At 36.4% G+C, this 24,053-nt stretch overlaps 1 protein-coding gene across 1 annotated transcript; it reads right to left on the bottom strand.

Moving 5' to 3' along the window:
- Positions 1-9,957: 9,957 nt before the first annotated feature.
- On the bottom strand, positions 9,958-13,151 carry LOC124365120 (venom serine carboxypeptidase-like). Its single transcript, XM_046821065.1, has one exon. It carries the CDS (start codon positions 13,095-13,097, stop codon positions 11,709-11,711), a length of 1,389 nt encoding a protein of 462 aa, XP_046677021.1. The 5' UTR covers positions 13,098-13,151; the 3' UTR covers positions 9,958-11,708.
- Positions 13,152-24,053: the final 10,902 nt, after the last annotated feature.

Genomic DNA, 24,053 nt, shown 5'->3' on the forward strand with positions numbered 1-24,053 from the left:
AAAAGTTTGTAATAATGAATATGTAATTTTCTAAGTCATAAATCATTAACAACATGCCAGTTATACATTTTAGGTTATACTTCAAGGATAACAATTCAAATTTTTATATTGTGTTTTTAATTTACGTTTGGTTACGACATTATAAACATCTCCTACCTTAGACATCGGTTGTTAACATCTCACAGAGAGATCAAAAATGTCGTTTGTCTCATCCAAAGTTATCTTTAAGGACAACGACTTTCTTTTTTTTTTAAGTAAAAAATTCACCTCATCCAAAAACCGATTATGCCACTTTAAAAAGGCTTTTGGCTACTAAATTAATTGCTTTATTCAAATTACGGTATTTATTTTGTACTTCTAAATCACAAACTCACTTGCCATTTCGATATCAAAAGTGACGACTGAACACTTCTATGTAGCTAGTCAGAGATGTGACAGCAAAATTGATTATATTACTTCGAATGAAAAATCATAAAATAACCTTTAGCTATAATTAAAAATATGTGCTAAAAAATATACGATCGATAATTTTTTAATCAATGGAAGACTCAGCGGCCGAAAAGACACCACAATGGCGGCTTGCGTGTGCACCACGAGGGTAAGACGTAGGCAAATAGTTCGAAATTGCTGGTGTACACAAGTTTGAATTTTTCTCTTTGTTAGTTGTTACTTCATAATGAACGAACTTATTTAATTTTCAAACAATATTGATGTTACTGTATAAATTGTGTAGTATAAAGTAGTGGGTGCTACATTTCAAATATACCACCCAGCTGTGCGCACTTTTAAAATATTTGTTGAAATTTACTTAACCTACATAAATCTATTTTCTACTTGACAATACAACGACATATCATTCCTTTCGTAGAGTATCTAAGATCCAATGTATGGAGCAGTGGTCACATTTACGTGTTAAATTTACTTAACCTACATAAATCTATTTTCTACTTGACAATACAACGACATATCATTCCTTTCGTAGAGTATCTAAGATCCAATGTATGGAGCAGTGGTCACATTTACGTGTTAAATTTACTTAACCTACATAAATCTATTTTCTACTTGACAATACAACGACATATCATTCCTTTCGTAGAGTATCTAAGATCCAATGTATGGAGCAGTGGTCACATTTACGTGTTAAATTTACTTAACCTACATAAATCTATTTTCTACTTGACAATACAACGACATATTCCTTTCGTAGAGTATCTAAGATCCAATGTATGGAGCAGTGGTCACATTTACGTGTTAAATTTACTTAACCTACATAAATCTATTTTCTACTTGACAATACAACGACATATTCCTTTCGTAGAGTATCTAAGATCCAATGTATGGAGCAGTGGTCACATTTACGTGTTAAATTTACTTAACCTACATAAATATATTTTCTACTTGACAATAGAACGACATATTCTTTTCGTAGAGTATCTAAGATCCAATGTATGGAGCAGTGGTCACATTTACGTGTTAAATTTACTTAACCTACATAAATCTATTTTCTACTTGACAATACAACGACATATTCCTTTCGTAGAGTATCTAAGATCCAATGTATGGAGCAGTGGTCACATTTACGTGTTAAATTTACTTAACCTACATAAATCTATTTTCTACTTGACAATACAACGACATATCATTCCTTTCGTAGAGTATCTAAGATCCAATGTATGGAGCAGTGGTCACATTTACGTGTTAAATTTACTTAACCTACATAAATCTATTTTCTACTTGACAATACAACGACATATTCCTTTCGTAGAGTATCTAAGATCCAATGTATGGAGCAGTGGTCACATTTACGTGTTAAATTTACTTAACCTACATAAATATATTTTCTACTTGACAATACAACGACATATTCTTTTCGTAGAGTATCTAAGATCCAATGTATGGAGCAGTGGTCACGTTTACGTGTTAAATTATTGAAACCGACACTTAAGATAGCGATATCAAAATGTGCAACCAATCGACACTGTAAGTCTGTTTGAGCACATTCTTTTTTATTTTCAAAATTGGACGTTGATTACTAGGAGGCAATAAAAAATGAACAAAATACACTCCTAAACACCTCAAGAGAACGGTTTTGATTATTGTAGGCAAGACATTCTTATTAGGTCAGATCCTTTAGAAATTGTCCAATTAAGGTAGCCTACTGTGTACGAGAACCTATAGGTTTAAAGTTTGAGTTTGAACAGTGTTAATTCGAAATAAGCTTCTCGACATTGTTCATGCACCTAGCCGTAAAAATCGACTATAAAAAATCGAATAAACAGGGTGTTAAAAAATTACTCCATCTAACCTCACCATATAATTCGTCAGGTCAAAATAAGTAAGAAATAGCATGTAACCTATAGAACTATATTGCTTAATTTACTGTACGTCATTTAGAAAGAGTTATATTTTTTAACTGACTAAAGGTATAAAGTTAAAAATAAAACTTTTAGTATAATTACGATCTGTTTTAATAAAAGCAGCAAAAAGATATCATATCCGCTCTCAAATTGGAGCCCTTACAAAGAGACGAAACTCTAATAATTCTTAAACGCAATTTTATGAAACACTTATAGAAAAGTAAAATATTCGTTACTATTAGACAAATATTTTAATATCAGGTCCATTTCGTTATGATAAATAATAAAGAAGTATAAACAGTTTTATTGATCATCACTTCTCACTTAAAATACACTATCGATGTAATTACTGTTGTTATATTAACAGCAAATGTTAACAAACGTGTTAAGCAAATTTTCAAATGCTTCCTCTTATAAATGCTATCATACATCGTTGATTCCAAGATGGAAGCCGTACACAGTTTGCTGATATATAAGATAATATGGCAGCAATGAGATTAAATACGTTTACATGCATAATTAATAAGTAAGAAGGGTAAATCATCTTTTATAGTCTTTATTTGTACTTTGTACATTTTAAATTCAGAGAATCCACCTTCAGGTTGTTGGTTAAGGTAAATATAATAAAAGTAAACAAATAAGTGCAGCAACTTAACATGTGTTTTAACTACCCTGGTGGTTCAATTTTGTGATAAATAGATGTGGATTAAGTTGACAATAGGCGACTTTTCTTGGATATGATTTCAAGATTCTTTTCGAGATCTTAAATCACAATTCTATTACTATTACGTGGGGATGACTCCACGTAGCCAAAACTGGCATGATTGTAACATTATGTGAAATGTGCCCATTCAATGAATAGTTTAAGTGTGGCGGGCGTATGTATAAATGTACCTGATCTGGACCGAACACATAACTATTAAAACATTGTCTATTTTGGAAACATGTCTTTATTGTGACTAGCGGAAGGAACATTTTTGACCTGCTAGCAATTTTGTGCTACCTGCTTTAGCGATCAAGCCGTACTCAGTGAGGTGAATGGTAAAGTCGGTGTCGGCAGCCGAAAATGATACAACCTCAATAAACCAAATTTTGTGTATCTTCTGACTGTGGCTACAAAGAGCCGCTAGACAGAACGTCCTCTAACTGCCGAGTAGGCGGTCACCACGGCCAAAGAAGAGTCTCAGAACGTCCTCTAACTGCCGAGTAGGCGGTCACCACGGCCGAAGAAGAGTCTCAGAACGTCCTCTAACTACCGAGTAGGCGGTCACCACGGCCAAAGAAGAGTCTCAGAACGTCCTCTAACTACCGAGTAGGCGGTCACCACGGCCGAAGAAGAGTCTCAGAACGTCCTCTAACTACCGAGTAGGCGGTCACCACGGCCAAAGAAGAGTCTCAGAACGTCCTCTAACTGCCGAGTAGGCGGTCACCACGGCCGAAGAAGAGTCTCAGAACGTCCTCTAACTGCCGAGTAGGCGGTCACCACGGCCGAAGAAGAGTCTCAGAACGTCCTCTAACTGCCGAGTAGGCGGTCACCACGGCCGAAGAAGAGTCTCAGAACGTCCTCTAACTGCCGAGTAGGCGGTCACCACGGCCGAAGAAGAGTCTCAGAACGTCCTCTAACTGCCGAGTAGGCGGTCACCACGGCCGAAGAAGAGTCTCAGAACGTCCTCTAACTGCCGAGTAGGCGGTCACCACGGCCAAAGAAGAGTCTCAGAACGTCCTCTAACTGCCGAGTAGGCGGTCACCACGGCCGAAGAAGAGTCTCAGAACGTCCTCTAACTGCCGAGTAGGCGGTCACCACGGCCGAAGAAGAGTCTCAGAACGTCCTCTAACTGCCGAGTAGGCGGTCACCACGGCCGAAGAAGAGTCTCAGAACGTCCTCTAACTGCCGAGTAGGCGGTCACCACGGCCGAAGAAGAGTCTCAGAACGTCCTCTAACTGCCGAGTAGGCGGTCACCACGGCCAAAGAGTCTCAGAACGTCCTCTAACTGCCGAGTAGGCGGTCACCACGGCCGAAGAAGAGTCTCAGAACGTCCTGTAACTGCCGAGTAGGCGGTCACCACGGCCGAAGAAGAGTCTCAGAACGTCCTCTAACTGCCGAGTAGGCGGTCACCACGGCCGAAGAAGAGTCTCAGAACGTCCTCTAACTGCCGAGTAGGCGGTCACCAACGGCCGAAGAAGAGTCTCAGAACGTCCTCTAACTGCCGAGTAGGCGGTCACCACGGCCGAAGAAGAGTCTCAGAACGTCCTCCAACAGCCGAGTAGGCGGTCACCACGGCCGAAGAAGAGTCTCAGAACGTCCTCCAACAGCCGAGTAGGCGGTCACCACGGCCGAAGAAGAGTCTCAGAACGTCCTCTAACTGCCGAGTAAGCGGTCACCACGGCCGAAGAAGAGTCTCAGAACGTCCTCTAACTACCGAGTAGGCGGTCACCACGGCCGAAGAAGAGTCTCAGAACGTCCTCTAACTACCGAGTAGGCGGTCACCACGGCCGAAGAAGAGTCTCAGAACGTCCTCTAACTGCCGAGTAAGCGGTCACCACGGCCGAAGAAGAGTCTCAGAACGTCCTCTAACTACCGAGTAGGCGGTCACCATGGCCGAAGAAGAGTCTCAGAACGTCCTCTAACTGCCGAGTAGGCGGTCACCACGGCCGAAGAAGAGTCTCAGAACGTCCTCTAACTGCCGAGTAGGCGGTCAACACGGCCGAAGAAGAGTCTCAGAACGTCCTCTAACTGCCGAGTAGGCGGTCACCACGGCCAAAGAGTCTCAGAACGTCCTCTAACTGCCGAGTAGGCGGTCACCACGGCCGAAGAAGAGTCTCAGAACGTCCTCTAACTACCGAGTAGGCGGTCACCACGGCCGAAGAAGAGTCTCAGAACGTCCTCTAACTGCCGAGTAGGCGGTCACCACGGCCAAAGAGTCTCAGAACGTCCTCTAACTGCCGAGTAGGCGGTCACCACGGCCGAAGAAGAGTCTCAGAACGTCCTCTAACTGCCGAGTAGGCGGTCACCACGGCCAAAGAGTCTCAGAACGTCCTCTAACTGCCGAGTAGGCGGTCACCACGGCCAAAGAGTCTCAGAACGTCCTCTAACTGCCGAGTAGGCGGTCACCACGGCCAAAGAGTCTCAGAACGTCCTGTAACTGCCGAGTAGGCGGTCACCACGGCCGAAGAAGAGTCTCAGAACGTCCTCTAACTGCCGAGTAGGCGGTCACCACGGCCAAAGAGTCTCAGAACGTCCCCTAACTGCCGAGTAGGCGGTCACCACGGCCAAAGAGTCTCAGAACGTCCTGTAACTGCCGAGTAGGCGGTCACCACGGCCGAAGAAGAGTCTCAGAACGTCCTCTAACTACCAAGTAGGCGGTCACCACGGCCGAAGAAGAGTCTCAGAACGTCCTCCAACAGCCGAGTAGGCGGTCACCACGGCCGAAGAAGAGTCTCAGAACGTCCTCTAACTACCAAGTAGGCGGTCACCACGGCCGAAGAAGAGTCTCAGAACGTCCTCCAACAGCCGAGTAGGCGGTCACCACGGCCGAAGAAGAGTCTCAGAACGTCCTCCAACAGCCGAGTAGGCGGTCACCACGGCCGAAGAAGAGTCTCAGAACGTCCTCTAACTGCCGAGTAAGCGGTCACCACGGCCGAAGAAGAGTCTCAGAACGTCCTCTAACTACCGAGTAGGCGGTCACCACGGCCGAAGAAGAGTCTCAGAACGTCCTCTAACTACCGAGTAGGCGGTCACCACGGCCGAAGAAGAGTCTCAGAACGTCCTCTAACTGCCGAGTAAGCGGTCACCACGGCCGAAGAAGAGTCTCAGAACGTCCTCTAACTACCGAGTAGGCGGTCACCATGGCCGAAGAAGAGTCTCAGAACGTCCTCTAACTGCCGAGTAGGCGGTCACCACGGCCAAAGAAGAGTCTCAGAACGTCCTCTAACTGCCGAGTAGGCGGTCACCACGGCCGAAGAAGAGTCTCAGAACGTCCTCTAACTGCAGTCACCACGACCAAAGGAGGGTCTGTAGGCCGAACTTCAGGTAACGTCAGCAGAACAGTTACGTCGGAGCGCAGTAACAAGCAACGTTATCAATCAAACCAGTTCCGCCACTTGTCAGCCCAGTCTGCGAGGTCACGGGGTCAGGTCTTCAGAGCCGCTTAGCGCTCAACCGAATAGTATTAAAAAAAAAAAACACGCATATTCGGCGAGAATGTTAGAAAATTGTAGTATGTTAGGCAGTATAAGAATACAATGCCATTTTGATCTTACACATAACAAATATGAGTTAAAATTAAAATTAAATTTTCATTAATACAGTAATTTTAAAGTTTTTACGGTTGTACTGAAACGCCTCATTTTACTGTCATTTGAGTTGAACACTAGGGGATGCATCATTTTCATAATTTTTATTTTGAACTTTTCTACAATCACCATTCATTAAATTTTATCAGAACCACGCGTACTTAGTACTAACAAAATTTTAAAATCTATTCGTGTCATTAAAAACCCAGTAAACGTGTCACAAACATTCAACCTTATTGATTTACAATATATTTTTAACTGAGTGGGAAACTCATAAAACGACTCCAAAACATAAATGTCGGTATAATCGTTATAACGACGAGTTCACAGAAATGTCGTTTATTTCCCTTCCCATAAAAATCAAAGTCTATGTGACGTAAAAATGGCTTGTTAAAAAGCAGTTAAACGCGCTTGTAAAGTGAGTTACGATAAAAGCCCCGCGTAAAAACCAGCAAAAGTGATGACGGGCTGTGAAATACCGTATTTAGCGATGACCCACAGCAGCGCCGCGCGGCGGTAAATGAGAGAACTAACGGGGTGTAATTCAGACACCTGTTTGTGGTAAACTGTACTACAGTTGTCTATTATATAACGTTACGTAAAAAAACGAAGTACCTTCAGAAAACGTTACACTCAACTAAGTTATAAAACAATAAATAACTGTTTTGATATTGTAATGCAAGTTAAACCAATCCAAAAAACAAAACTATTCTTACAAAGATTTTGGAGTTTATACAATAAATTATTGTGATTGGTCTAAACTATAAAATGGCCCAGATAAGTCGAAAATTCATCTTACGATTTAAGGAACATAGACAACCTTAAAATGAAACAACGCAAATCAAACCTCAATAGGTATGACATTTAATTTAGCACATTTTTTACAAAAAGGTCACAGTTATAGAAATATGGAGGAATACATAAAAATTATTTAATTTCAAAAAAGGAGAAAGATTACATTCCAACATATTGATTTAAATTATAACAGAGTTTCGATTAATCCGTTAAATACAATGCAAGTAAATAAAAATTCAATTATATAAAAATTAAGAAAGCAATTCTGAAAGTAGGCAGAGTTTGGCAAAGCAGGGTTATATTTTATCATCATGTGAGATTATAATGTCCATGATATCATTCTTCAGTTTATGTTTTTTGGGGGTTGTGAGGATCATGACCAGAGAAAATGCAAAATATTACTCGGAAATTACAATTTATGTAACTAATGAGTGTGATTGTAACAATCAGATTTCTATAAAATCTGCCTACTACGACGATTGTAAACTGATCCCTATAAGAATGTAATTGACAGGACATATAGACAATAAATTGCAATTTATGCAACTAATGAGTGTGATTGTAACAATCAGATTTCTATAAAATCTGCCTACTACGACGATTGTAAACTGATCCCTATAAGAATGTAATTGACAGGACATATAGACAATAAATTGCAATTTATGCAACTAATGAGTGTGATTGTAACAATCAGATTTCTATAAAATCTGCCTACTACGACGATTGTAAACTGATCCCTATAAGAATGTAATTGACAGGACATATAGACAATAAATTGCAATTTATGCAACTAATGAGTGTGATTGTAACAATCAGATTTCTATAAAATCTGCCTACTACGACGATTGTAAACTGATCCCTATAAAAATGTAATTGACAGGACATATAGACAATAAATTAATTAATCATCGCGTACATTTAAACGATTACAAGTAATCCATATTAAAAGACTACGTGCTGAAAATAAAAGAAAATGGAGTGGAAAGAATCTAATTTCTAATTTTAGCATTCTATTTATTAAGCACAAATAATATTCCGTTGTTTGTAAAGACAATCGACTTTATTGACATCGAAAACAATAAAACTTATAGTGTTACAAAATAATTGCAATTATTTGTTCTATTTTTTCACATAACGTACACGCTTTTTATATCCCTTACAAACACATTTAGAAAAATTATTAATCGAAAACGAACGTGTTTTTATTGAGCCGAAATCATTTTATTATTATTATTATTATTATCAAACACACAGACATAAAAAAATAAACATTAAAAAATATTTAAAATATTATATAAATATAAATACATTTACACACACAAACACACACACATACACACGGATATCTAAGAGATCTATTCATTGAAACTTCAAGGTTGGTTTGTAGCGATATAAGGAAGGAAAAAATTAGGTATTATTCATTTTTGATTGAGAGAGATGCAGGAAATACGGGAAAGTACTGGAAAGTTGTAAAATCTATATTGAATAAAAATAAGGGTAAAACTGGTATCAAAAAAATAAAATTTAATGATGTTTTAATTGAGGTAAATGGGAGTGAAAAACTAGTTGCAGATTATTTTAATAACTATTTTATTAAAGTATCCGCTCAGTTAAGGGAACAAGCCTTTGGATCGGATTTATTTCCTAAGCAACAAACAGAACAAATTAGTGAAATTTTTCGGTATTTTCATGTGAACCATGCAGATATCATTAGGGTAATTAGTAAAATGAAAAATAAGAACAGTAGTGGTATAGATGGAATAAATATAATGACAATAAAGAAAAATTTAGATCTCTTTGTACCAATTTTGTTTTATATATTTGATTTGGCTTTGTCAACAGGAGTATTTCCCGATTATTTTAAAACTGCTTGTGTTGTTCCTATTCTTAAGAATGGTGATTAGGAGGAAATTTCCTCATATAGGCCGATATCTTTGATTAATTGCACAGCTAAGATACTTGAAACACTTCTAAAAGAACAATTATTGGATTACTTTCTCTCCAGATCAATAATAAATTGTCATCAGTTTGGATTTGTTCCAAATAAGGGCGCAGACTTAGCTATCGAAAAACACATAAAAAACATAGCAGAAGCCATAGATAAGAATAAATATACATTAGCAATTTACTTGGACTTACAAAAGGCTTTTGATATGGTAGATATTGATATTTTGTTACAAAAATGTAAAAACTATGGTGTAGGTGGTAGGGCCCTACAGTTATTAAGCTCTTTTTGTGAAGATAGAAGACAGGTAGTCAAGATAAACAGAGCTGTCAGTGATGTTTTGCACCTAAGTTACGGGGTTGCTCAAGGAGGAGTTCTTGGGCCTCTCATGTTCATTGTCTACATGAATGATTTGTTAAATGTGCAATTACATTCCCAAATTTATGCATATGCAGATGACACATCCTTAGTATGTTCTTCAGACAGTAGGGATGGGCTTTTGACGTGGATTACACAGGATTTATACATAATTTCGGAATGGTTAATACATAATAAACTTCTCATAAATACAGCTAAATCAAAATGTGTTTTATTTTTTGATCGGAATAAAGAAAGTAAAGAACTTCAAATCAGTTACAAAATTTATTGCCACACACATCAATGTCTATCAAGTGTTCTTGCAAGGAAATAGAAATTGTATATTATGTAAAGTATTTAGGATTAATAATTGACAGGAACTTAAAATGGGATAACTATATAAATTATTTAGCAGGAAAATTACGAAAAATTAATTATATTTTGTATTTTTTAAGAGATTATATACAAAATGAACATTTGAAGCAGTTATATACTTCCTGGGTTTAAGGCACCACTCGGTTTGGTATTTTACACTACGGAGGAACATATCAGAGTATCCTAAAACCAATTATAACTAATCAGAGATTTGCAGTTAGAAACATTAACAATATAAAAAAAATTGAACCTGTCTCACATTTGTTTAAAGAACAACGTATACCGAGCATTAACCAATTGTATGTGTCATGTATTTTAAATTACATTCAACAATATATCTTTAATTACAGTGTTAAGCAAAGTATACTAAATCTTAGATCATCTAGTCAAATATCATTAATTGTTCCTAATTTTACGAAAGAAATCTCCAGGCACCAATTTTGTTATAACGGTATTAAAATTTATAATAAATTTTTGAAGGAATGTGGTAATGATCTTTTTTTTTTTCAAGGTAAGCCCAAATTCTAAATGAAAGTCAAAGAATATGTTCATAACAATATTACGTGAATCTGTCCAAGTCTATAACCCTTCTTTCAATGAATAATTCTTGAATTGTTTTTATATTTCACGATATTGGTGTATTTTCTGTTGATTTATAATGACTAAAATTTGTTATAGTATTTGTTACAGTTCGTTATTTGTTATATATCTATTTAAATGTTATTTATTTTGTTATTATAATAGAGATTTTATAATGTGATCTGTTTATTTATTGTAATTCATATAAATAGTTATTTTGTTTGACTTGTTTATTTATTGTTGTTATTATAATATATAGATGTATATTGTTGTTATTTGTATTAATAGTTTAATATGTACTTATTATTGGCTTATGAATGTATGTGTGAATATGTAGACTTGTTGTTGTGGTTGTCATATGTGAAAATTGGATCTGGTATGAGCTGGGAGTCTGTTGTTGGCATTTCTTTAGTTTAATATAGTATAAGTTATATACCATATAAACATTGTATAATAATGGTAGTAGCAGGATTTAGTTTGTTAATTTAATGTGCAGTCAACCAAATTATATAAAAATTGTATGTGATATGTGTAAGATTTGTCACACGTGCATACTGCACTTGACAATATGTATATGCTACAATATATTGTAAAAATAAAGATTTTTGAACTGTGAACTGTGAACACACACACACACACACACACACACACACACACACACACACACACACACACACACACACACACACACACACACACACACACACATGATGCTTTCCCAATGTTAAAACTTCAAAATGTATCACTTAAAAAGTTCCACACTAGCATTGTCACTTCAATAAATTATTTGTATATCTAGATATCAATTTAGATGTATTATTTCATTGTAATGCATTAACGTTTAAAAAATATCGAAGGGCATTCTTTGAAACCTGGTATGTGTGTCAGTAGGAGAATTAAGTGCATTGTATTGTCTGTACAAAGTAATGTAGCAATATAACAAATCATTTACAAAGATTATATTTGGAAAATACACTTTTACAAAGTATTACATAGTTTCTGTCGCGTTACAAACCATCACGTTTCTTCAGACTGGCAAACGCTCCATGTCCCGTGGTGAAGGAGTTGACCAGCTCAAATGCCCATGCGGGCTGATCCGCCGGGACCATATGTCCAGCGTCTCTGACCAGAACATCGAACAGGTTTTTTTCTCCAGTGATATAGCCTGCTAAGTTCCCATCCACCTGCCATTGCTGTCTGGTAGCGTTCAGGTACTGCTGCTGACCACTCCACTTGAGGGATCGCAAGAAGTTGATGACCATCGGATAACCGCAGATGACGTCAACCTGGCCGACGTAGAAGACTATCGGGTAATTCTCCAGGAGTTCTTCCACCCAGGGCTTCACGGACTGCGGGATGTTGTTCTGCAAATACTGGTAGACCGTGTCCGATTCCTCGCTAAAGTCGAGATTCCCCACGTGGATCGCTTTCCTGGTGGAGGTATCCTGGACAAACTGGTCCCAGTTGCTATTGTCCGCCGGCTGTGGGAGCCAGTTGTACACACTTGTACCGGCATATTTCATGTAGAGAGTGATGATCGTATCCCAAGTGTCAAAAGCACCGGACCAGTCTTCATGGTCCACTTGTTGGACGAATTGCTCCTGGTAGTAATAGAAATCTTGAAGTTCATTGTAATCTATGAGTCCAGTCTGATAAAGATAATCTCCGTACACTATTTGTTCACGAGGATCCGTCCACCCATCACCGATCATCATACCGGCCAGCTTGATCTTGAGTTTGGCTTTCGGGTTGTTTTTGTAGATGGCGTAACCGATGGCCGGGACATAATGACCTCCAAAGGATTCTCCAGTTATAAAGAAATTATTCTTCTGCAATTTAGGAAACAGCTTCATAAATTGAACAAGAGCTGCGTACAAATCGTTTCCTACATCAGTTTGGTCTTTAGCGTAGCAACCGTTTTTAGTAAAACTGAAACCGGTACCTACTGGCTGATCTATGAACAAAAGATTGTTCTTCACGTTCCATGAGTAGTTTCTTGTCTGCAAACCGTCGGGGAAAGAGTTGAACGGTCCGTTCTCCTCGAAGAGTCCGTACAGGGATGAAGCGCCTGGGCCCCCCTGCAGCCACAATACCAGAGGAGCAGTATCAGGGTCTTCCTGTGCCGGGAAGTACCAGAAGAACAGATTGTTACCACATTTCTTGTTAGTCGTTAAAAATCCTGAGTAGCTGGTGGTATTTCCGATGTTAGGCCTGACCTTGGATAAATGTTGGGCCTTCTTGATCTTTCCTGCGTCGATGAGTGGTGTCAAGAAAAGAGGTTTACCAGGATTGTCTCCCTCCGGAATGGGAAATTTACGAACTTGTGGTCTGAAGAAACACTCGACACTGACGAAAGTCACAAACAACAGAGACAACACTAAAATACCACGTTTCATCTTGCTGTAACTCTTCACACTGTTGGTTTGAATCCGTTCAAGTAATATTTATTCACACAAATCTTACCATTATCAACAACACTTGTCCTCTTATAATGATATCAGACGCTACAGTGATTGAAACGGTAAGTACAGCTTATCTTAAGAGTGAGTGTTACATCACAACGGACTGATTTATTTCATCTCAATTAAATTCAAACGTAAAATTTATATTTGTATAGTAAACTACAAATAAAATAGTAATATACTTTTATTAACAACTAAGTGAGCAGGTAACAAGAATAACTAAAACACCGGATTTCAAGAAATTATCTCTGTTCTCCTGCTCAGGCAATAGAATAAAAAATAAGGTTAGCCGTTAACCTACTTAGTAGTGCTCTTTTAATTATTCTTGTTTAATCTTATACTCTTATACTTTATACCTTCCCACTTAAAAACCAGATCAAATTCTTTCCGAATTACAGTAGGTATATAGTCAATGGAAAATGGTAATAGTGTTTAATAGCTTAGAAATAATACGTTATTACATAATTATATTAATGTAATTGGGAAATCCCCACTACAGAATTTCCCAGTGCTTCGTTACGTGACATAACAGTCAAATGTAGAAATTCAAGTGTCTCAACTTGCTACTATCAATTTTATCAGTTGTCAGAGTTATCTATTTCAAAGAATAGTAAACACGAGTAATTTTGCTCTCTATTCCCAATAGTTAGCTGAATAGACCATTTTAATACCAACGATTTATGAAACCCAACAAAACCGTAAAAGTATAGACGTAAATACATACAACCATCTTTAAATACCTATTCAACGATGTTTAACATTAGTTTTTATGAATAAAAATGAATCGCTAAATCTATTGCTCGGCGCTAATTTCGAAAACGGCTTAACCAATTCGGCTAATTCTTTTTTTAATATTCGTTAAAATCCGATTAAGGTTTATATGAAGAGAATGATCGAAAAAAATCTCTACAATACTACAGAATTTAAGCGGGGGAAATACTATTTATGTTTCTTAACCCAAACCCAACTGACAATAAACAGCTTTTCTCTGAAACCGTAAAAGAGGCTGATACATTTGTTAACAAATAAATCGTACAAAATATTAAGTACACAGTGCTCGACCAGAAGTGTCATACAGATAGTAAATACAGAGTTAAATCTAACTTTAACGTAAAATTGCGCCAGAAACTAATTTAAAACATCAAACGCATTGAAAATTCTTCGAATTTTTTCATTCAACTTTTATTACAGATATTGGTCAAGTCGAATTCAAACCTATTAGTTTATTCCGTCCGGATTTTACTTAATGAACAAAATTGTGAATGAGTACATGTAGCGTACTCGAATTCGGCTTCATATGGGTCGGCATAGTAGCTTAAGGGAACAAAATCGAAGTCCGTGACATCATTTGAGGAAATAAATTACCGCACTGAGTCCGTGACTACAGGAAATGCAATTAAAAAGCAATACAACACACTAAATGCAATTTTTTATGACAGAAAATCGTGGAAGGGACATCGTGTCCGTTTTGGCGCTACAAATTAATGTATAAATAATAATATAATTCTTAGAAGTAAATAGGATTGAGATGTGAGAGCATGTATTGTACTGTCTCAGATTTAAAGTCGGCCCGCTAAGTAGGCACACATTTACTTTTAGGGAGTTAGTTTATTGAAGCGTAAGGCATAGCTGAAGATACAATTTTTGCATCTACCTCTTATGATCGAAGTAGGCTCTTTTTAACTGTAGCGAGCTTCTCAGTCCAGTAATTTTGCCCCTCAATCTGAATATGATATCTGACTCTCTCCCGGTTCACACATATCACAGGACTCCACTGTACTACATAATAAATGCTTTCACTAAGAGGACTACGGACTTTGACTTTGGAGTACCTCCACATCGGTCTAAAATAGTTCAGGTGTTACTGAAATCGTGGGAGCTATTCAATCAAATACACGGAATGTTGTTCAAACATTGCGGGCGAAGCCCTGGATATAGGCCGGTGAATATAGAATAAACATTAGAAGACTTCTTTGTTTAACAGCACTTTAATATTTCGGCATTCTCCTTTATCAAAAAGGATTCAAAAGTATGTAAAAGAACATAAACTTGAATCATATATTTTCTTGATCGGAACAATACAACAAACTTAAACTTGACACACAAATTATATTAACTTGACAAATATATTAGATCAGGAGTGACTTCAAACGGTCTGAGTAGGCGCTTTATGACCAAATAGGCTTTTCAATCCTTCGTGTTTACATCATTTTCGTTGTCGGGACAAGAAGGCAACCCCTGATATGGCACTGGAAATATCTTAAACGAGTAAACGACGCTTTGTAATCAGAATAGGTATTCGATACCTACATGTATGTGTATACATTTCTTGATCGAGGCAATAAGACAAACTGACCAAGTGGTACCGTACGTAATCCGTGTAAATTTTTTTCATCGAGACAACCAAGGTACACTCAACTACGACTCTAGAAATATTAAAAAGAAGTCAGCGTGTTTTGGCCAGAGTAGTTTTAAGAAACCTAACTGCATTAATGCCCGCTCTAAGTTGTTATTCTCCCATACAAGAAAACACGGTTTCCTCAAAAGCAACAAAACTATAAATCTGTTTTAACTTCATAAAAACAGTACAATAAAATCTGTACTTTTATTTTTAATAAAAGGTAATAACAGCACCCAAAAATACCTCTAATGGGAAGCCACAAATTTGGTTTTTCCTAAATCAAGTATTACACACTCACTTTAATGCAATACATTTTGTGAGGTTAAAATTATTATTTACGTAATCGAATTAAAATACCATTTTTAAGTGTAGAGTTTTAAATTTACAAAGTGGATACATCTTTGATGCGTGTTTAAATTAACTACCTAGTTTTAATGTTCTCTAAACTTTGTACTCAAATTGATTCATCAACTGCCCAATTTTTCCTCCTGTTAATCCAGAACTTCAGTTACAACAGTTGGCAAGCCTGCTTGATCTTGAAAAGAAAGGCTGCAGCGCTCAGTTGAGGCGTGCAGTGAACGAGTAATGCAACGGCTACTTCTCAGTTACTGCAGTTGGCAAGCTTGCTTGATCTTGAAAAGAAAGGCTGCAGCGCTCAGTTGAGGCGTGCAGTGTACGAGTAATGCAACGGCTACTTCTCAGTTACTGCTGTTGGCAAGCCTGCTTGATCTTGAAAAGAAAGGATGCAGCGCTCAGTTGAGGCGTGCAGTGTACGAGTAATGCAACGGCTACTTCTCAGTTACTGCTGTTGGCAAGCCTGCTTGATCTTGAAAAGAAAGGCTGCAGCGCTCAGTTGAGGCGTGCAGTGTACGAGTAATGCAACGGCTACTTCTCAGTTACTGCTGTTGGCAAGCTTGCTTGATCTTGAAAAGAAAGGCTGCAGCGCTCAGTTGAGGCGTGCAGTGTACGAGTAATGCAACGGCTACTTCTCAGTTACTGCTGTTGGCAAGCCTGCTTGATCTTGAAAAGAAAGGATGCAGCGCTCAGTTCAGGCGTGGAGTGTAATTCAACGGCTACTTCTCATCACAAGGCACAAATGTGTTATTTGCCTTGTGTAACCAGTCTGTCATGATAGTGCAATCTCGCTTTAGACGCCGGTATTGTGATGACCACATACAGCACAACTGTTTGTATTTTTGGCTAACTCTGTCAAGGAAACCTGCAGTGTTTTAAAAACTACAAAGCTTGGTTGGCGTTCATATTTTTAGAAAATTCTCTAACCTGGAACTTAAACTGTGACATATTGGGATAGTATGTAAGCGGCTCTTGATACATTCCAGGAAGGTGGATAGGTAGGGCTGGCCCAAACTAGATTTAAACCTACTTAACTTTATCATTTGGACCCACGCTGAAAAGATCCTTGACATCAACCATAAGTGGGAAATAATACCGGACGAAAAGTGAAATATCACCCTCATGTATACTGGGCAATATGTGGATCCGACCCTGACGTTTGTCTAAATTAAAATCTTGAAAGTACTCTCTACTGTTGCGTATACTCATTGAAGTAGTTTTTCAACACATTCATCAATAAAGTAATACAAAGAACTACAGAGTGGCACAGTCGAGTGTCAAGCTTTGTCTTTTCGGGAAAGTTTGTATATCGATTTCACACGTTTCATTGATTCCTGTACAAAGCAAATTGGCAATCGCTTCACTGATTACAAAACGAGACACTTCATCGTGGCTCACTACTTAACTTCAATATACGAGTAGCTTAACACAAAACTTTCCCATACTCGCTAAGTACTTAGATAACACATAAGTTCCACTACTTGACTGACAAGTTCAGATTAGAATATTAATATTCTATAATATTAATACAAATGGAATAGGAATTGAAATATAGTCCAACTAAGATTTTTTAATATATATATGAGCTCACTGACCACAAGTAAATTAAATTTTTAGTTTATAACACTTGACGTTTTGAACTCACTAGTCGCTGAGATTACAGTACACCATATTTGAAACAATCTAACCTGTGGAACAAGATAACACCAGGAAACCCGAGGCATTTATTATAATTTATACTAGTAATTATGAAATGAGATATTGCTCCTGTTGGATTCTAGTGGAGCTAGAAGTATCCTTAAAACTCTACGACCGCGTCGTCTTTATTCACCAGGTATCAAAGAGCTGCTGATAAAATGTAGAACACTATCTGTTGCCTACCATATATCTTGGAACCCTTGCTTTCTTACTTTCGATATATGATAACTTTTGGCCTATATCGTCTTTCGATATCGGAGTTTCAACCTTTGGAAGTAACTTATATCAGGGAACTTACAGCCGCTAGAAGCTTTCAGTCTATAACATTTATCAATCTCTGGGAATTCCTTATCTATAGAGACATCAGGCTAACACTCTCAGCATTGATGCCCTAGGGACCGAATTTACAGTTTCAGGAAATGCCCAGACTTTAGAGGTTCTCAGTCTAAGCAATCTCCGACTATTGAGGATCTCCACCAATGCAATCCCCCCCCCCCTATAAACTATTGGTCACTGGGAAGTCCTGGAGTCTGGGAGATCCAGTCTATAGAACTTTTCAGACGTTGGTTGCTTCTGGCCTTTTGAAGATCTAAACCACTGAAAACTTCCCACCTCTAAAAAGCATTTGGTCAATGGGACCTTGGATCTTTTTATAGTTTTGAATTTTGAGAGTGGTTCTAGTTTCTGCAAGTTGTTTGACTCTACGAGCAACCAGTCTCCGAGGTTTCTTTACTTATTTGGCGCTCTTCCCTTTTAGAAGCTCTCAATGCAATAATAATGCAATAGGACTCCACGAGAATCCATGCACATTTACAGAGAGCATAAATACATAGTAATTTTAAAAGTGCCTTAAACTCAATGTAGATAATTGAACTGTCTGTCCCTACATATTGCACCACACAATCATGAGCAGGCCCTTATTGACAAAGGAAGATAATGGGTGTACTAAGACACTTAACGTATTAAATAATGACATCACTTTCTCTGATCACGTCTCTTACGTTATCAAGCACGCTCTTAACAGAAATTAATTAGAAATCTGCTTTAAAAATTCATTAAGCTCCAGCTTATGCAATTTATAAGTGATCTATAATGACATCCTGAAGATCAAATGCAAAATCTTCAAAATGATGCAGTTCATTTCATTTTACAATAAATTGAGCCACTTCGATTACATACGTATTTACTTATAGGAATGCTATTAGGGTATAGTATGATATTACCAGGATTTAACATGACAGTTTTGAGATGATACAAAGAACAGGCTTACCTGTGGATTGGAAGGATACTCGTCTTCTTAACTTAGAGAAAATTAAAAATAATACAGTATACTACGTCATAAAATAGTGAGATTCAATTTGAATATGATTATTACCTTTAGAACATCTTGAAAAGTTATTAGCCTAATAATAGACTTTATAAGCTAAAAGTCAACCAGTATAAAGTGTTATTTTTGTAATTATTATAATATTAATATAATTATTACTATATTTGTGATTAATCACAGTATGAGACTACTTTTATATAATATTCTATTATTCAGTTTTATAGTTAAGAAACACTTGAAAAAGTGCATTTTATACTCTAATGACTGTCTAACAAAAATGTTATATAAATAATTGGAACAAATTTTTAGATTTAATTATAGGCAGATTTAAACTTTTCAAAAAACGTTTTATTTCTAATTTTTCCTTTCTTAAACACACACTTTGGTTATATATTTGTATCAGCATTGAATATCACGAAGACACAAATAAAAAGATTGTAAAAGGTTAAAAAGTATAGGTAATGAATAATGCAATAGGAAATGGTGAATAACTATGGGAGGTGAAATTCTGACAACTTGAAGATCCTTAACTGACTGACAGACATTCCCAGACACAAAGAGGATCAGGTCTGCTGCTGACAGACACCGATGGCTCTTTATACTGTTTGAAATGACTCCATCAGTCTCTCAGTCTCTCTTCTGATTCCCTTACAGATAATAAGGGCTAATTAAACCCTTATAAACCTCTACAAACTTCAATTGTAGTTTGCTTGAATGATCAAAAATTGTATTTACAATTTTTGTCTACTCCCCCACGAGGTCCATTAAAAAGTGCCTGAATTTTTCGCCTTCATAATCCTTTAATGTAGTTCTTTGCCTATCACGAACACCTTGTCATTTTGTCATTACATCGCTCAAAGTAAGATTTCAAGGCACTTTTTATAATCTTTAAAAAGTAGTTTTTTCAGATTTTGTTGATTTTTCAAGACTTTTTAAACCTGTGTTTTTCAATTGAATTTAGGGAACATAATAAGGGAACAAATAAGTGGTTTGATTTTAAGCAACCAAAACTAATGCTTTTTTTTGAGGTTACAAACATAACAATAAAAACTTTACAGGAAAATGTTCCAAACCAAAATAAAATAAATGTGATTAATGTTGATCCCTGAATGTCTTATATAGTAAACCAGTTGTCTTCCTTTGTTGATTTTTTCACAGATTGGTATGGACTATTTATGGAACAAATGTTAACCAAGGATAATCTGTGAGCCACTTTGAAGCCAGCAGGACAAAGTCCCAAGACTGACACCATTTCTTGATGACAATCATAAATATCCAACATGAATATTAATCAAAATATGCATCAATATCTCTTAAAATAAAAGGTTACAAGATAAGTTAGTCACTCAGAGCCATTTGAGCCAAGGGCGGAGTAGTTCCAAGGATCAAAGATATTTTTCTCAGACAACTTCCAACATATATCTTTATTAGCATCTCTCACAGATATTATATGAAAAAATATGTTATTCAAAGAATTTTGTAAAACCAAATAGTTTGAAACCATTGGCTACACAATTGAATGACAAACCACTCTCAGAGTTCAGGAGGTCCTGGAGACTGGAATCACCCAGAAACCAAAACCTCCTAGAGAATGAAAGCTTTTAAGCACAGGAAGTATTCCGTGTCCAAACACTAAAATTTGACGAGAACTCGCAAAATGATTGGATCACTCAGAGGACATATCTCCTAAATTTCAGGACCTTTATAGATGTAGGAATCTTTTCAATGCTAGGAGCTGTCTAGGAAGTCTAGGAGGTTCACAACATTAGAATTTCTGAGATGTCAGAACCTTACAGAGGTCAAGACCTCTCAAACATCAAAATCTTCTAGAATCAACAAGTTTCAATGGCCAGAGATTGTCAGTGGCAGAATCTAAGCAGAGAGAAGAAGCTCATTTAAGTGTTCAGAGCTTTACAGAGTCCAAACACCTCTAGGCCGGAATCTTTCAGATGCCAAAACATTCCAGAGGTCAAAAGTATCTGATTCCATGAGCATCCAGAGGCCAGGCCCTGAGAGGACTAAAACTGGTATATATTTGAGATCAGAATGTAGCAACCAAACAATGGGAGCTCTGAGAACTTGTATTTTGTCACAATCCAGGAAATCGTACAAATAACAGTATTTCAGATACCAAAACCTTAGGAAGTCGGGTGCTCTCATAGTCTTGAAGATTTCAAGGACTGGGAGTGGAAGTTTCCACAGTTCCTGAGTTTCAGAGGCAGGAATCTACTAGAGGGCAGAATATATATATCGAATGCTTTATGAAGTGAGAACTTTTCAGTCGCTAGACTCGAAGATCATTCCTAGCTAATGACAGCGTTTAAAATGTTATTATATACAAAAAGAATATGCTTTAAATTTTGATTAAGCTCTCAATTTGTATTTTTTTGTATTTTTTTAAATACTATTCCTGTAATCAGATTTGACAGTTAAGAAACACACTCAGATTAAATCAGGAAAAAGATTATACTCTACTTTCCTAATATTGGGTGAATTACGAGTATAATCACAATATAATCAATGACGATGCACAACCAACAGCAAGGCAATTTCAAAATAAAATAAGAGATATTTTTGCTGTATGTTATAGATTAAACTTGATAAATTGAAGTTTCCTAATCCATGTTCAATTTAAATAACTGGTTATCCAATACAAACTAGAAACATATATTGCTAAACGTCATTAACAAGCTGTTCTTAAATCACTCTAAGAGCTAATAGCTTTCATTTAATCGTATATTGATTCTGCATTGTAACGTGGAGCAGTTTCCATCTGGGACTTACAAGTATAATTAGCAATAACTTCTGAAGACTGTGCAATTCAGAATGATATACCACTGCATAAATTTCAGGAATTGCATTGAGGCAAAGCATAAATGGCTAAAGCCAGTTTATGTTTCATGATTAAATATTGCATATGGAATGGTTTGATGTCAGATACATACATAACTAAAATAATCCTGTATACAATCACAGTAAAGTGTATTCATTAACAGCACAATATTATGTATATTTTAACCAGTCACGAATTAATAGTAATAAGACAGACTTTAATATTCAGATCAGTTTGTTTATTTTACACTACAAAGTTGTTATTATTCCAGCATTACACATCCGTGTTCTTAGAAATATGGGGTTTTACTTTTACAATTATTGTGAATTTCTCAGGTATTATTAGAACAATATTAGTTATTTCAACAATAAGGTAGCATAAATATTCTCCATTTATAAGAACTGTAAATATAAAAGATTTAAAATAAATTCTTGTGAAACGCCCTTAAAAACTGTCAGAGAAGTACACCTCATATGAGAAATTTAATTATTTTTTATGTAGAATCTTGGAGCATTGGAAAAAAGGTTTATCGTACTATCACTAGTATAAACAAATTCAACATTTTCCAATATATATAATTTTTATTTTGTGCAAGGCCTTTCTAAATCAAAGATTCCATCATCAGGCACTTCACAAATTATCAAATGTTTACATTTTTAAATAATAATTAATTTTATAATAACACTAGCTGTTTCCCGCGGCTTCGCACGCGTCTCTTAAGCTTTGCCCGTATATTTCTTTGCCTTCAAATAGTGTTTGGATATTTTAATATACGTAACTACTGTGTTGTAATTGCAGTTTATAATGTGCAGGCGCTTTGATAACTTTTATATCTTGCAGTACAGCCTGGTGGTTAGTTACATCAATGGGCATTGCGTATAAACCTTCTACATAGAAAAATACAAATTTTCATAGTGATCGGTCCAATAGTTTCTGAGTCTATAAAGGACAAACACACAAACATTCATTTTTATATATTATGATTGCAGAAACAGTTTAAACAAAATTTGTCGTTTCTCTTAAGCTTACTCTATGCTTTAAAACTATAAGTGTAAAGAAATTTATACATAAATATATTTTTTGTCGCATTATATATGTTTACAAAGAACAGCTGATTAAAAATTTGAAAAGACTCTTTCACTTAATAACATATGTTTGCTGCAATGCATTTCTTACGGGTATTTCTGTAACCAGTGGGGCGGAATCCTGAATCGGGAAAGGGATAAAAAGTATCCTATAACCTTCTACAGATCAAGACGAACAAATTTTAAAAAAAATTAGGCGAATCCGTCCAGCCGTTTGTGAGTGATGCTGTTACACACGAACAGTTTCATTTTTATATATATAGATATGGTTAACAATTTGGATGTACGGTTAGCCAATATAAAATATTTAATCAGAATTACATTTTTAATTTCTTTATAAATTGAGATGAGAGTAAAACTGAAAATAAAATTTCACAAAATAAAAATTATATATTGGAAAATGTTGAATTTGTTTATACTAGTGATAGTACGATAAATATTTTTTATGTGTTTAATTTTTATAATCTATTGTCTGTTCATTACATTTATTCTACACCATTCATTAAGTAGAACAACCAAATCTTGAAACATCATATCCATTGGAATAGTTTCAACATTTCAAATCCAATACAATTTATGATTCAGGTTTTGTTAAAACAGATGCTAAAATAACAAATTTATGTATATACATTTAAAGTTACTACAAATGCAGATGATTCAGTAAACTTTAACAAAAATCAACACTTTTTGAGTGTGTATGAACAACAAGCAAAGAACTGTCTGAAGCAGTGCACCAAATATCCTCTAAGAACACTTATTAAGGACCCAAAAGAATCTTCTTAAAATTGTGCCTTTGTCTGTCTGTATGTGCTTCATATTAATGTTGATAGGAATCTTAATAGAAATGTCCTAGAGACTTGAAACTTGGTACATACGTTTTTCTTGGTCTAAGATGCAACTATATTGATTTTGAGATCTAAGGGTAGTTTGTCCATCTATTTTACACTAGTGAATTGGTTTCAACGCATTTTCACGATTGGATTACTTTTTACAAATTCCACCAGAGAGTTGGTTTTTTATTAGCTGAGCCTTAGGGAAGCCTATCATTTGAGGGGCTAGAAAATTTCATTCTGTCTTGAAAGTTTGCATAAAACTTCATTTCTATATATGCAACACTGAGTTCAATTATGGTGCATGTCTGACCATGGAATTTGACTGAGCATGTTGAAACCTATCACTCAGTAGGCTGACA

The sequence above is a fragment of the Homalodisca vitripennis genome, chromosome 6, assembly GCF_021130785.1.
Source record: "Homalodisca vitripennis isolate AUS2020 chromosome 6, UT_GWSS_2.1, whole genome shotgun sequence".
NCBI lineage: Eukaryota > Metazoa > Arthropoda > Insecta > Hemiptera > Cicadellidae > Homalodisca > Homalodisca vitripennis.

Excerpts from the sequence above, each read along its gene's own strand:
- LOC124365120 (XM_046821065.1), bottom strand. The coding sequence starts at position 13,097 with ATGAAACGTGGTATTTTAGTGTTGTCTCTGTTGTTTGTGACTTTCGTC.